General features: G+C 46.6%; 1 protein-coding gene across 1 annotated transcript in view; it reads right to left on the reverse strand.

Annotated features, from left to right (window-relative positions):
• Positions 1-14,935, reverse strand: part of ADAMTS2 (ADAM metallopeptidase with thrombospondin type 1 motif 2) — a 274,332-nt gene that overhangs the window by 48,261 nt on the left and 211,136 nt on the right. Inside the window, exons 11-13 of the mRNA XM_006101903.3 lie at positions 9,936-10,081; positions 6,103-6,278; positions 4,795-4,928 (exon numbers count right to left, since the gene is read on the reverse strand). Coding sequence (XP_006101965.1) covers positions 4,795-4,928; positions 6,103-6,278; positions 9,936-10,081 — 456 coding nt within the window. The remainder of the gene's footprint in view (positions 1-4,794; positions 4,929-6,102; positions 6,279-9,935; positions 10,082-14,935) is intronic.

Below are 14,935 nucleotides of genomic sequence, written 5' to 3' on the forward strand. Positions count from 1 at the left end.
AATAACCACCATGGCAATAGCCAATCAGACAAATCTTTAAATTCCTTTGCATGAGTTATATTAGAAAATAAAATTCCTTTTGACCATATCCTAGTTAAGCAAGGTGGTTTGCTCTGTTGTTAATACCTCTTGTTGTACTTTGATAAGACACCTGTGGTAAAATAGACAAAACTAGATAGAATCGGGGCATAAACCAAATGATTCAATATAGTGTCCAATGACAGCTCATGGTTCTTGAATATCTTGGTTCTTTAATACCAGACTACTCACAGCTTTATTGAGGGTATAAATCCTGGTTCAGATTTATTCTTCAAATTGGACTTGGCATTTTGTTTGTTATTATAGGAAATTTTGCTGTTATAAAACTTTGTTTTGCATAGCTCAGTGTTAAAATGATACCATCCCAATAATGGTTGCTCAACATTTTGAGATGAAGTCTTAGATGAGAAACCTCCAGATGTTGCCTTTAGAGAAACATCATGGTACAGCCTTCCCCTGTTCCAGTGCTCTTGCTGCTCAAATGTGGCCCAGTGTTCCTTTAGGAAAAAGAAACCACTTTCCCTTCTACGTAGGACATGACATACTGGGAATGAGCTTTCCTGGTGACAAGGGACTGGCAATGGCATGATATACTGATAATGAACCTTCCTGGCAATGGAGGACCATTGCTTTTAATAACTTATCAGCGCTGCTTTCTGGTAATTGATCAGTGATGTTTTCAAGGAATAATATTCATCAAAACGGGAAAAATGTAACAAAAATAAGGAGCCACTTTAAAATGCAGCTGGAGCTGCTACCCCACAGGAACTGCCTTGCACATCTTATGCCTCAAACCTTGGAATGCTAGAACAGGGCAGAATCACCTTGGGACTGGGCCTAAAGCATCACTGTGCCCCGCAGAACTGTTTGCAAAGATAATAAGAAAGCAGTTATTATGACCACTGGACTGAAAATTAAAAAGTTGTTTAGAATTAACATCATTATGTTATGTTACCGGCATCAAAGAAATGCCTTCCTTATATGGATGTAATTCTTCCCTTTCCCCTTCTCATAAATACCCGTTGCCTTTGTCAGAACACTATTTGGGTTTCTGTCTGAATCAGTTATTCCCGAATAGTTATGCTTTGATCTCAAATAAATGCTTGTTGCCTCTCACTTTGGAAGGTATTTTATCTTTAGGTTAACAATACCTATGTAAATGCAACCTTCACAACAACCCCAAAGGGTGAGGCTTGGAGAGTTTCTGGGTTGGTGAACAGGTGAAGTTTTGGAGAGTGGTGCACCTGGAGAGGGCATGGAAGCTCCTTGCCTCTTCCCCATACCTGGTCCTATGTTTCTCTTCCATTTGGCTGTTCCTGAGTTATATCCTTTTATCATAAACTGGTGATCAAGTAAGTGAGATAATTCTATGAGTTCTGTGAGGCACTCTACCAAATTAATCAAACCCAAAGAGGGGGTTGTGGGAATCTCCAATCTGTAGCCAGTTGGTCAGAAGCACAGGTGACAACTGAACTTTTGATGGCAGTCTGAAGGGGCGGGGGTGGTATTGTAAGACTGAGCCCTTAACCTGTGGGATCTGACATTATCTTCAGGTAGATAGTGTCAGAACTAAGTTGAATTGTAGGACACCCAACTGGTGTCAGAGAATTGCTTGCTGGTATAGGGAAAAGGCCCCACACTGGAATTGAGTGCAGAACGTTAGCAGTGTATTCCCTGGAAGGGTTGCTCCAGCCTCTCATTTGAGGGGGATCAATGCTTAGGTTTCCTACAGAATAACTAGAAGTGAAAAGACTCAGAGCTGTAGAGGCAGGTGGATGCCAACGCAGATGTGCACAGAGACCAGTGAAGGACATGGCATCAGGAGGGCACTGTCTCAGACTCTGAAGCCTGACTGACAGGAGCCACCAACAGAGATTGCTTGCCTTCGGTGAGAGCAGCTCTTAGGAGTTCTCCATGGACTCCTGTGTTCCCTCTAAAAAGGCTTGCAGCCCATGTACAAAGATAGTATGTGGAAGTCCCACCTGGTTGGATGAGAAGAAGGGTATCTGGACAAGAGAAAATGAAGCAGCATGATGTTTGAGAACAGTTGCTCTGAGCTTTTGTTCTGTGAATCACAGATGATTAACAAAAAAACCCCAGAGTGAATGAATGACTTGATCTGTCAAACTTTGAGAGATATTAAAATATCCTGTCATAATTTCTCCTCCGTTCTAAGACACATTTCATTTCACCTTTTATTGTTTCTGAAATCAGGATGTCTAATAATCACAGTCGAAAGGACCCTCCCTGCTACCTAGAAGAGTGTTTAACTCAGCAGATTCTTGCCTGGGCAGCTGCTGGCCAGCTCATCTCAGGTGGTGTGACCATCCAGGTGCAGGCAAACACCTGGCTCAGAGAACACCTATTTGTCTTTGGTAAGTGTCTACAGACCTTCAGGAGACACAGTGGTCTAAATTGAACTAGGTGGAAATGACTTTAACCAAGTATAAGAGGCCAGTGAAGCACAGGGTCCTTCTACTGGTCTGAAATCTCACTTTAGATTCTAAAGGGTTAATGGGGCCAATGATAGCTCAGGTTGGGGACGGCCATGTGTACCCGATTTACTCTGCATGGCTGCTGTGACCAGGGGAGGCTCGCAGCTTGATTCCATTTCAGTTCCAGCCAAGGTGGGAGCGGCTGGTAGTGATAGTGGGCGTCTGTCACATGGCAAGGGGCACAGAGCTAAAAGGAGCTGCTTTCCTCCCTTCCCATCTGTTAGGAAATCCTATTAGTGAGCTATCATATCAGATATATGCCAGCTTATTTCAGTTTCTCCTTTTTCATAGCAGTTTTTAAGTGATATATTTGATAGCATGTTATTACTTTATCAAGGTAGTGGATGGTGCCCTTTATCAAAACAAAATGCCCCTATGAGATTCATTTTATTTGTTCTCTTTTGATTCCTTGCAGTATATGCATGTTACAGGTGCACATATCTTTCATTCTCTGGAACCCTCTTTTAATGTCATTTCACTTTTAACCTTCCCAAGTCATTGTGTTTTGATATTCTCTAATTGACAACATCCATTGGATAATATTTTTTGACCTAGAATTAGATTCTTTTAAAATAAGAATCTCACATTCACCTGTAGTGTTAGGAGTTATATAGTTCATCTTACTACTACTCCATGTCTTTTGTGTTTTCAATCTTTCCTTTCTACCTCCTCTGCTTTCTAAATTTTGCAATATGAGCTTATATAAATGTAAGTATATGCTTGTTCTAATTATGTAAAAATTATCAGCTTGCTGTTACCATTTAAAACCACCATTAATTAATGAAATACTTAACCTCTTCTTAAATTGTCAATGTCAGGAGTGAAGCTGGCTGCTCCCACTAAGATGGTAAATTAATGCTCTGACTTCCCCGTTATTTTTGCAAGCATTTAGAAGCTGCCATTCAAAGCTTCTTCTACTAAATCTTTCCCATGCTTATTGCCTGTATTAGTCACGTATATATATTTTTAATTTTATGTGTCTTATGATGTCCTAGGACTAACCATTCTTAGAGATGGTAAGGGCTTGGGAGCACACCTTTATGATGCAAATCTGCCTTATCTGTCACATATCAGAACAATATTTCCCCTGCCCCAAATTGTCCCAGGGCCAGGCAGCAGGCAACTAGAGACCAGCCCTAGAGCTGAAGCCTGCTAGAGTTACTCAAACTGGCCAGTTCTAACCTGTTTCCCCTGTCCTGCTCCCCTTTCCACCAGGAACCCCAATGAAAGCTCTGGCCTAGTCTTCTGCCCCTTTCTGCCCCCCAAATACCTGGTGCTTCCCCATGTGGCCCTGCAAGGCATGGCACGCCCTTCTCTTGGAAAATGTAAGTAATAAATTCTTCTTTCAATGGCATTGGCCTCTCTGTGTCCTCACTGTCACCTCCATAAATCAAAGCCCTGTGGGTACAGAGGAAACACTGCTGCCTTCATCTCTGAGGATTTGGTTCCACTGTCCGAGCAGACCGTGTGGCCTGGCCTCCCTGCAAGGTTCAGACTCAGCCAGCCTCCTCGTATCCTAGAAGACGCAGCTCCCCTGTGTCCTAGAGGAACCTCCTTCACCTCAGGCCATGGTCCTACCTGAGTGGAGGGGCTGACCTCCACCTCCACCTTGTGCTTCCAGCCTCATTCCCTCCGCTAGGGGTGACTGCATCCTGGCAGTTTTTCTGAGAGACTCCTTAGGAGAGTCAGTCTGCATGGCACATACACAGTCCTATCTACACAAACTACAGAGTCTTCCAGTTGTTTCAGGGAATCTGGCAGGAGGCAAGTCTGAGTTCAATTATTACTGTATGCTGAGGTTACCCCGCAGTGGTTTCCTGTGTCAGCCTAAGATTGAAGCCAAAGACATAATAATGACAACAGAAAACACAGCAGGCATTTCCACAAAGAACCAAACAATGAGAACCCTGGTGGGCCACCCTGGTTGAGAGTAAGCTGTCCAGTGCCCATCAGAGTGCCAGGATGTGGCAGGGTCACCAAGGACTGTGTGTGTTGAAATCACTTGGAGGCTCATAAAAATGCTCCTTTTGGGTCCCAGCCTCAACCTAGGAATTAGAATCTCTCAGGAGGAGCCTCAAGTTCCCCATGTTGCTCTGAGGCATACTAAATGCTGAGAGCCTCCAGCACAGAGGAGGGGCAGGCCAACATTTGCTGGGGGTCTGCCCTGCTCCAAGTGCTGTGTCTAACACTCTGCATGAGTCCTCTCAAAACTCCCTGAACCAGAGACCCCGAGCTCCCACGCTGGCACCAGGGCACTCACCCTGCAGTCCCCTCGCACGCAGAGGCTGAAGGCATCCTTGTAGGAGCATCGTGTCCCATCATGTACCATGCGCTTCATGGACACTACCTCCCCGGTTTCCTTGGACTCACAGTAGAGGTGGCACCTCTCTTTGGCTGAAAGGGAAGAGGGGTGTTAGGGAAAAGTGTGGGCTGCTCTGTTCACCTTCTTTCCCAAGTCCACTCATGAGAAATTCCCATGAGGGTCTTCTTAAGACTTACTCCCCTCCCGCACCCTCCTCCTTCCCCCCTCCCTCTGCCCCCCCACCCCCCGCACCTGCCCTGGGGCAGGAAAAGGAAAGGGGCCAGGAGACTGCAATCCCCTTTGAGTTTCTGTCTCAGGGACTTGGGAAGAGCTTTTCCCAGATGAACCAGGATGTTGTTGGAGCAGCCCAGGCCTCAGGCCCCTAAGGCCCTGACACCCAGGGGAAGGCAAATGGCTATTTGCCAGCTTTTCAACTGAAGACCCTCTTCAATTAACCTTCTCTAAAACCCCAAATAAGGCTAGACACCACTTGATTCAGTCTTGGGTCCCTGGCATCTTCCCTTCTCAGTATTTCTCTCGGAAGTCACTAAAACGCTGGGTCGTTATTTGATGGCTATCCACCCTGCCTGCCAGGCTGCAGCCTGCCTCCAGGGGGCCTGTGTCTGTGCTGGCTCCCCTGCCTCCAGGGCACTCTGCTGGTATATCACACGCAGGATGATGGAGATGGGCCCATGCTGGCAGCCTGCCCCTGCCCAATGCCTGGAAGGAACAAAAACTGCATGTTTAAAATTCCACCATGAGGGAGGGGAACCAAACAGAATACAAACAGGATCATGCCTGAAGCTGCCAGGCATTTTAGTTCCTAGGAGCCAATAAATACCTTTGAGCACATAAAGTAGTTCATGTTACCTTTTCTGACACTTGACTGAGTTCTGACTGTCATCTGAAATATGAGAAGGCTAGAGGTAGCCTGGCTCCTTGGCAAGGTCCACTCAGCTCCTTCCCCACCTCCATCCCTGAGTGGGTTTAATAACACACCTACAGCCTCCTCCAACGGATGGAGGCAGCAGAGCCTGGCACTTGCTGAGCCTCCTGGTCTCTCCCCTGCATCCTGGGCCAGGCCCAGTGTTCTGGCCCCTCTGGGACTGTAGTCCTGCCTCAAGCTCCAGCCTCAGTCGTGGAGTGGGCCCCAGTAGCCCTGTGGCTGACAGCCTTGCTCACACAGACTCACAGGAAGCGCGACCCCCAGTCTACCCACCCTGACCTGTCCTGAGCCTCACTCTGACCCTCCACTCAGAGCCTCACCATCCCGGTGCTCATGGGGGAGCCAGTGGTGCTGGGCATCACCATGCTCGAAGTACAGGTCCCACTGCCGGCACTGTTCCTCACGGAAGTCGGTCAGTGTGTCAGGACAATCCTGGGAGTTGCAGAGCTGAAAATCGTAGCCAAGACCTGAACAGGTGCGGCCCCCGTTGGCTGGGCTGGAAGAGAAAGCAAAGGACTTGCAGCTCGGTGCCACCAGGAAGGTGCCAGCACTTAGCGCTTCACTTGTAGAATTTGGGGGATCCTTGAGTCTCAGGTGTAGGATCAGCTCTGCTGACTGAAGGGACCCAGGCCTGCCCTGTCCTGTCCTGGATACAACACCAAGGCAGCACCCCAGCCTCCCAGGCCCCAGAGCATCAGGTATAGTGGGCTGGTAATCCTCCCTTGGGGCCCTGTGGTGTCTCCTCTACATGGAGGTCTGTGCCTATGCCTGACACAGGGTGGGCACTCAAAGAGCAGTTCTGAAATAGCAGAATCCCACTGCACAGGTGGGGCACACAGTGGACACTCCACCCACCTTCCTCCACCTCAGCGAATTTGGGCTATTTCTGTAATTCCCTCACTTCACTGAGAACAATCCACAGCAAACTAGCCCCACAGAAAAGGCACTGGCTCTGGTTGGCAGGTGCATCTGTAAGGTGAAGGATGGGCTGTGGCAGGCCAGAAACTGGGAGGAACTGGGGGGCAATAGTGCTGCCATATGCCAATTGTAGTAGAGCCAGACAGAACCCAAGGCCTCACCTGAGACTTGAGCAAGTCATGCTCTGCGTGCAACAAGAAGGGTGAATGCCATGCAGCACAGTAAAGTGGACGAGAAAGAGCTGCCTCTGTGAGGCCCCTCCCATGGCACTGTGTTCTCCAGGGGGTCAGTGGGAATAACGATCAGAAAAACTTGTGGAAGAACCAAGAGGCCTCAGTGTTTGATAGGAGATTGAAAGAAAGGATAACTCTGAGATTGATGCCAGGGTCACTGATAATATCATAGACCAATGACAATACCAACAAGGTTGTCACCAGGAGAAGGGGGTACAGGCCTGGTTGCAGGTGCGGGGAGCCAGGGCAGCAGCAGCAACCGTGGGGGAAGCAGGAAGGGTCTGCTGTTGCTGGAATCCCTGGCCAGCCCAGGCAGGAGGCAGAGTGATTGGAACTGAAATCCATATTGACTCCAAAACAGAGTGAGCTAGAGAATTTGGGGAGGGGAAAAGCAAGTGAAATACTAGAGACTGGATTGTTTTCAGTTTTACAATCACAAGGGTATGAGCAGCGAAAACAGTGGGAACTCAATCCTGCAAGCAGGGTCCAGCTAGAGCTGCATGGGAGTCTTCACACTAGTCCCAGTGTCATAGGAAGAGCTGGGGACTAGCACAGGGAGTATAACAACTAAAATGGGCAGCATGAAGTCCAGCAGTTGTCCCCTGGACAATGAATGAAAGGGTGGCCCGTTTTACATTTCTGACAAAGAGGCTGTGTGGAGCCCTTGAGCTCAGAAATGCTCTGGGCTGCAGCTGCGCGTGTCTCCCACAGATGTGCGTGAGGCCGGCGTAAATAAACAGTCGTCATAGCTGCATGCTGTTTGACAGGGAATGCAGGCATTGGGCAGGGCTTGGCTATTCTCTGGGACTGATGGCTTTCAGGAACAGATGGGCTCACAGGCTGTCCTGACAGCTGTGCTCCCATCACTTGCCCTTGTCCCCTGCTGCCATCAAGGAGTCTGGGCAAGCCCGAGGGGTAAATTCCTAGAGTGTGCGAGTGAAAAAGGTCAGAACATGTACCTCTTCTCCACTGAACCAGGCCAGGGGGTGAGTCTGCTGGAGCCCGAGAACCCAGCATCAGGCAGGAGGAATCAGGGCCTGGATGCCCATGGAGGGTGGGGAAGTCAGGCCGAACCTGCTCTTTCAACTGCACCCTGGGCCCAAGTTACTCCATCAGCATGTGAAGGGGGCAGCTGAGACATTTATTGAGTGCTTGCTGCATGCCAGGCATGCACCACAAGCCGGGAACCCCACAGTCCTTACCCAGAATCCCATGGCCTCTGCAGTTCTAACTTCCTGTCTGGTCAATCTCATCCTGAGGCAAGCATCCCAGGGTTGCATGAGGGGAGTCAGGGGCAGGGCACTTTGGCCCCTTCCTGCCTCTGCTCCTAGTCAGGACGGAAGCCTAGAGCCCCGGGCAAGAGGTAGTCAGAAATTAGAGGAGAAGGCCCCAGCAGGAGCTGGGGTGGCCAGCCCGAGGCACAGGTGACCTTGAGGGATAGGCTCTCCCACTGCTGCAGCCCAGGACACCAGTCCCTTCTTGGCCAACATGGACTTGATCCCTCTACCCAGAGCTATTACTGCTGAGCCCCTTTGGTTCCCTGGTGGCTAGTTCAGGGCATGGCCAGAGAAAATGCAGCAGCCTGGCCGAGCAGAACAGGGAAGCTGCTGCAAAGGCAGAGCCTAGCAGTCTAGATGGGCTCCAGAGACCTGGGTGGGCTTAAATTTTGGGGCACAGATTCCTCTGAGAAGTTGATGTGAAGCTAGAGACCTGCTCCCCCAGAAAAATGTTCATGCACAGAAAGTCATAATACAATTTTGGATGAGGCCATGGCAGGGTCCAAAGAAGGGTGATGAGGCTTAGGGTCTAGGCACCCTAACTCAAATATCTAGGGGTTCAGGTGGGCAGAGGAGGTGAGTGAAGATGGCTGTGGGGAGGGGGGGGCAGCCTGAGTTGCCCATTAACCTGTATTGCTATAGTGCCCAATTTGGAAGCTAGAAATCTGTTTTCTTTATGTGAAATTCCAGATTTTTAACATTTTCATGTAAATTAAAATCTTTAAAACTCTGGCCAAAGAGAGAAAGACAAAAGCCACGTGTCTCCCAGGAGCAGAGGGCTGCTAATGGGCAGGTGGAAGACCAGTGAGTTGACATCTGTGGGGAGTTTTCCTGCACCCAGGTCCTGTTCACATTGCTGTATGTGCACTCACAATCACTCCATGGGCAGGCTGCCTGAGGCCCAGGGGGAGGGGCCTAAGTGACCCACCCTGACTTACATGGGGCTGCAGGGGCCCGGGACCCAGGCATTCTGGCTCCACATGGCTCTCTCCATGGGCACTGCCCTGGTGGAGGCCCAGGCTAAGGGTTCAGACAGGAAGAGTGGCCTGGGCATGAATAAGTAAGTAGCTATGGGCCGAGGAGGGGGCATGCACCAGAAAGACTTTTATAAGGTGGAGTGGGTGGGGGGATGAGAGGGACGGGAAGGGGCTAGGGAGGACAGCACAGCAGGCCCCAAACCTGGGAAGCAGGAAGGGGAGCATGGTTGGCAATAGGAGTCCAGTGGGCATGGGGGCAGCCTCTCCAGGTTATCTCTTCCCTGGGTAGCTGGGTTCGGGCAGCATGTTGCTGGCCCTGCCCCTTGCCTGACTACAAACAGTTGTTCCCCCTGCTCAGGTTCCTAGCATCCTGGGGACAAAGAGAGCCCTCCTCCTTCTTATTCTTAATTCCTGTTCTCTGTCCCACCTTATGTCCTTGATACACTTGACCAAGAAGGACAGAGCAAGCCAGTGTCTTGAGGAGGGTCAAAGCCTGTGGGGGATGGATAGCAGGCCAGGAGACCAGGTTTTCAGGGCTCCAGGGCTGGCTCTGCTCCCAGCAGGCTGTGCAACCAGGGCCATGAGGCTTCCCTCTCTGAGTCTCACCTTCCTCCCAGCGAACAGGATGCCAGCCCTTGCACCCTCTCCAGAACTGGCATGCAGCAATAGGGACCGTGCAGGATAGGAAGGGGCCTCAGGAACCACAGCTGCCACCCAGGAGAGCTGGGAAACATCAGGGTCAACTTACTGTGGGTTGTCGCACTGGCGGGTCCTGAACTTAACACCTGTGCCACAGGTGCGCGAGCAGGAGCCGAATGGACTCCAGGTGCCCCAGTTGCCATCTCGTTTGAGGATGTCAGGCGTCAGCCAGATGCAGTGTCCCTTAAAGCAGTGCTGAAAGAAAGGTCATTCCCTTGACCCATGGCCTCCTGCCCTCCCTTCAACTTGCTGTGTCCGTGAGGACTGCCTAGCCCTGGAGGCAAATGGGGAGGCAGACCTACTCACTCCTAGAAGCTCTAAGCCCCTCAGGAGACCTAGTGAGATGTTGGCCCACCCAGCTTCCTCCACTATTGCCCTGCCCTCCTACCATCCTCAGCACCTTGTCTAGTCAGAGCCTGCCCTACACCATGTCCCTAGGGTGAAGCCACTGGCATGCCCACACAGGGAACACTAAAAAAATGCAAGTAGCTCATCAAGCCTGGGATTCCAGAGACATATAAGATCTACTGTTTAAATTTTTAAAAAGCCAATTTAAAGAAAATATGGAAGCAGGTCAGGTGGTATGCTGATGTGATAAAAATTTATGAATATAGTCAGGATACACTGGCAAGCAGGGAACACAGTTCCATAACTTGAATCTGATCACACTATCCCACCTCCTCCCATGGGAGGAAGCTTACACAATCTAGGGGCCCATTTTAAGGAGAAAATTTTAAAGTTAAAAATACTAAATTAGGTATAAAATGAAATATTAAATTAGAATAAGAAAATACATCACAAAAAATTAAAAATTGAAAAACTGACTAATATCACAAACAACCAAAAGTGAGTAGAAAGAAGGAAATAATAAAGATCAGAGCAGAAGTAAATGAGATACAATCTAAGAAAAATACAAAAGATCAAAGAAACCAAGCACTCTTTGAAAAGACTAATGAGATTAACCAGACTCATCAAGAAAAAAACAGAGAGGACCCAAATAAAGAAAATCAGAAATGAAAAAAGAGAAGTGACAACTGACACCACAGAAATACAAAGGATTATAAGAAAATATATAAACAATTATACTCCAGCAAATTGGACAATCTGGAAGAAATGGATAAATTCCTAGAAACAATCTTTTAAGACCAAATCAAGAAGAAACAGAAAATTGGTTCAGACCAATTACTGCCAATGAAATCGAATCAGTAAGTGTCCTGGACCGGATAGCTTCACAGGTAAATTTAAGTATTATAAGAAGAAATAATACCTCTCCTCAAATTATTCCAAAAAATTCAAGAGGAGAGAAGGCTCGCAAATTCATTTTATGAGACCAGCATAATGCTGATTCCAAAACCAGACAAATATATTACGAAAAAGAAAATTATAGGCGAATATCCATGATTAACATAGATGCAACTATCCTCAACAAAATATTAGCACACCAAATTCAGCCATACATGAAAAAGGTCATACACCATGATCAAGTGGGATTTATTCCTGGGATGCAAGGTTAGTTCAATATCTGCAAATCAATTAACGTGTTACACCACATAAACAAAATGAAGGATAAAAAACATGTGGTAATATTAATAGATACAGAAGAAGCATGTGACAAAATCCAGCATAATGATAAAAACTCTCAGCAAAGTGAGAATAGAGGGTATATACCTCAACATAATAAAAGACTATATATATATGACAAACCCATAGCAACTGTCATAATCAATGGAAAACAGCTAAAAGCATTTTCTTAAAATCAGGAATAAGAGAAGGTTGTTTACTTTCACTGAAGTCCTACTCACAACAATCAGACAGGAAAAAGAAATTAAAGTCATCCTGATTAGAAAGGAAGAAGTAAAACTGTCATTACTTGCAGATGATGTAATTTTATATATAGAGAAAACTAAAGAATTCACCAAACAACTATTAGAAATGATAAATGAGTTCAGTAAAATAGCAGTATACAAAATTAATATTCAGAAATCGATTGCAGCCCTGGCCGGTGTGGCTCAGTTGGTTGGATGTTGACCCATGCACCAAAAGATTGCCAGTTTGATTCCAGGTCAGAGCACATGCCCCTGGTAGGGGGCTTGCAGGGGGATGCTGGTCGATGTTTGACTCATACATTGATGTTTTACTTTTCTTTTTTTTTTTTGAACTACTGTGCTCTTTTATTCCAACTTCCTTTCCCAATCATATGCATTAATACTATATTTCTTAAGAGTATCTGAGAATATTGGCAATCTAGAAAGAAACTGTTCATATATAATTCTTGGTGTATTTAAATACAAAACAGGAAGCTTATGTAAATTTTCTAAGTAGATTCCTTTTTCCTTTTTCATAACCTCATAGTAATTTTTGGCTTCTTTTTGAAATCTAGACAAGCTCCTATAATATATATATAGAGAGAGAACCAGTAGGTCATTGTTATCTTATTGCCATTGAATTATTATTATTATTATTATTATTATTATTATTATTATTATTGCTGGCTGTGTCACAGGTTGCATAATGTAATTTCCAAATAATCTTTTATTTCTTTGGATAAACAAGAGTCTCTATAGTGCTGGTATCTGTGGATGGGTGGTAAGACTTTTTACACAACTTCTAAAGCCAAACTACTGGAAATCTTAGTTCCTTCCTTGTACTTTTTTTCTCAGGTTTTTTAAAATTAAATCTTTATTGTTTAGATTATTACAGTTGTTCCTCTCCCCCCCCCCCCCGCTCCCCTCCACCCGGTTCCCACCCACCCTCTGCCCTTACCGCCCCCCCACCCATTGTCCTCATCCATTGGTGTACGATTTTTTTCCAGTCTCTTCCCACACCCCCACACCCCTTTCCCCCCAAGAATTGTCAGTCCACTCCCTTTCTATGCCCCTGATTCTATTATATTCACCAGTTTATTCTGTTCATCAGATTTTTTATTCACTTGATTTTTAGATTTACTTGTTGATAGATGTGTATTTGTTGTTCATAATTTGTATCTTTACCTTTTTCTTCTTCCTCTTCTTAAAGAATACCTTTCAGCATTTCATATAATACTGGTTTGGTGGTGATGAACTCCTTTATCAGTGAAGCTCTTTATCTGACCTTCAATTCTGAATGATAGCTTTGCTGGGTAAGGTAATCTTGGTTGTAGATTCTTGGTATTCATCACTTTGAATATTTCTTGCCACTCCCTTCTGGCCTGCATAGTTTCTGTTGAGAAATCAGCTGACAATCTTATGGGTACTCCCTTGTAGGTAACTGACTGTTTTTCTCTTGCTGCTTTTAAGATTCTCTCTTTGTCTTTTGCTCTTGGCATTTTAATTATGATGTGTCTTGGTGTGGTCCTCTTTGGATTCCTCTTGTTTGGGGTTCTCTGCGCTTCCTGGACTTGTAAGTCTATTTCTTTCACCAGGTAGGGGAAGTTTTCTGTCATTATTTCTTCAAATAGGTTTTCAATATCTTGCTCTCTCTCTTCTCCTGGCACCCCTTTAGTTCGGATGTTGGTATGCTTGAAGTTGTCCCAGAGACTCCTTACACTATCTTCATATTTTTGGATTCTTTTTCCTTTTTGCTTTTCCGGTTGGGTGTTTTTTACTTCTTCATACTTCAAATCTTTGACTTTATTCTTGGGATCCTCTAGTCTGCTGTTGGATCTCTGTATAATATTCTTTATTTCAGTCAGTGTACGCTTAATTTCTAATTGGTCCTTTTTCATATCCTCGAGGGTCTCACTAGATTTATTGAGGGTCTCACTAAATTTATCGGTGGTTTCTAGAAAATTCTTGAAAAACCTTATAAGTGTGGTTTTGAACTCTATATCCAGTAGTTTGCTTTCCTCCATTTCTGTCATTTGTGACCTGTTTCTTTGTCTCCGCATTTTGGCTGCTTCCCTGTGTTGACAGAGTGGCTTTCTGTGCTAGGTGTCCTATAGGGCCCAGTGGCTCAGCCTCCCCAATTACCTGAGGTGGACACTCTTGGTGCACCCCTTTGTGGACTTTGTGCACAGTCTTGTTGTAATTAAGCCTTGATGGTAGTTGGTATCACTGAGAGGAATTGACCTCCAGGCCAATTGGCTGTGAGAATCAGCTGTGTCTGCAATGGGAGAATTTCTGTGCTGGAGACACCCTTCTGGGGCAAGACTTGCTTCAGTGGGGCTTTGGTGCTCACTGAGTCTGCCCTCTGAGTGTGTCCCTTATGGGTCTGAGGAGTTGTAATCTGGATGGTCCCACTCTGACCACTGGGTACACTGGCACTTGGATCTCTAAGGAGGTGCTAATTTAGCCTCTGCCTGAGGCTACCCAGCAGGAGCTATGGAGAGATCTGCAGATTCCTCTTTGTTTGGGGTTTGGAGGTGCCTAGATGAGGCCCATCTGTGAAGCAATGCAAGCTGCTGTGGGGCCTTGGGCCTTCTTTTGGATGTTCTGGGTCTCTCTGACCCAGCTGCAGTTTGTTAGGAAATTTTAGATTGCAAAGGGCCAGGCCATTCATATGCAAAAGCCTCTGCGCACAGCTTAGGTGGGGTGGGGTCTCAGGGAATCAACAGGGTGGAGCAAACAGGTATGGCTGATCCTCAGTCCTGCCCTAAGAGTCCCCGGGTGTCAGTGTCCCGCAGTAATCACTGCAAGCACCTCTGAGAGAAAGCCGCCCTCGAGTTCCGCCGGATGCCAGACAGTCCAGTTTCTCCCCGTATGAGCCTGGGTCCCCAGAGAGTAGCCCGGAGCTGGAGTTCAGAGCAGGAGCTTGTGTCTCCCTCCCGATTGAAAAAGATAACTGCGTCCTCTGTTGCCAGCCCTTTCCGCGTGCACCTCCGTACCTCTGCACTTTACTTCCGCACCTCCTCTGAGTCTCAGTGTGCTTTTCTCTTTCCTTCTAGTTGTAGAATTTCCACTCAGCCAGCCTTCCTATGGTTGTGGATGATGTTCATTTTGTCTTTTAGTTGTATTTTGAAGTGGTTGTGCGAGGCAGCAATTTCAGGTGTTTACCTATGCCGCCATCTTGGTTTCTCCTTTTCTCTGTTTTTTAAATTTTATTTCAAGAAAAATGATTTTAAATATGATAATG

This window comes from Myotis lucifugus, unplaced genomic scaffold (genome assembly GCF_000147115.1).
Source record: "Myotis lucifugus unplaced genomic scaffold, Myoluc2.0 scaffold_386, whole genome shotgun sequence".
NCBI lineage: Eukaryota > Metazoa > Chordata > Mammalia > Chiroptera > Vespertilionidae > Myotis > Myotis lucifugus.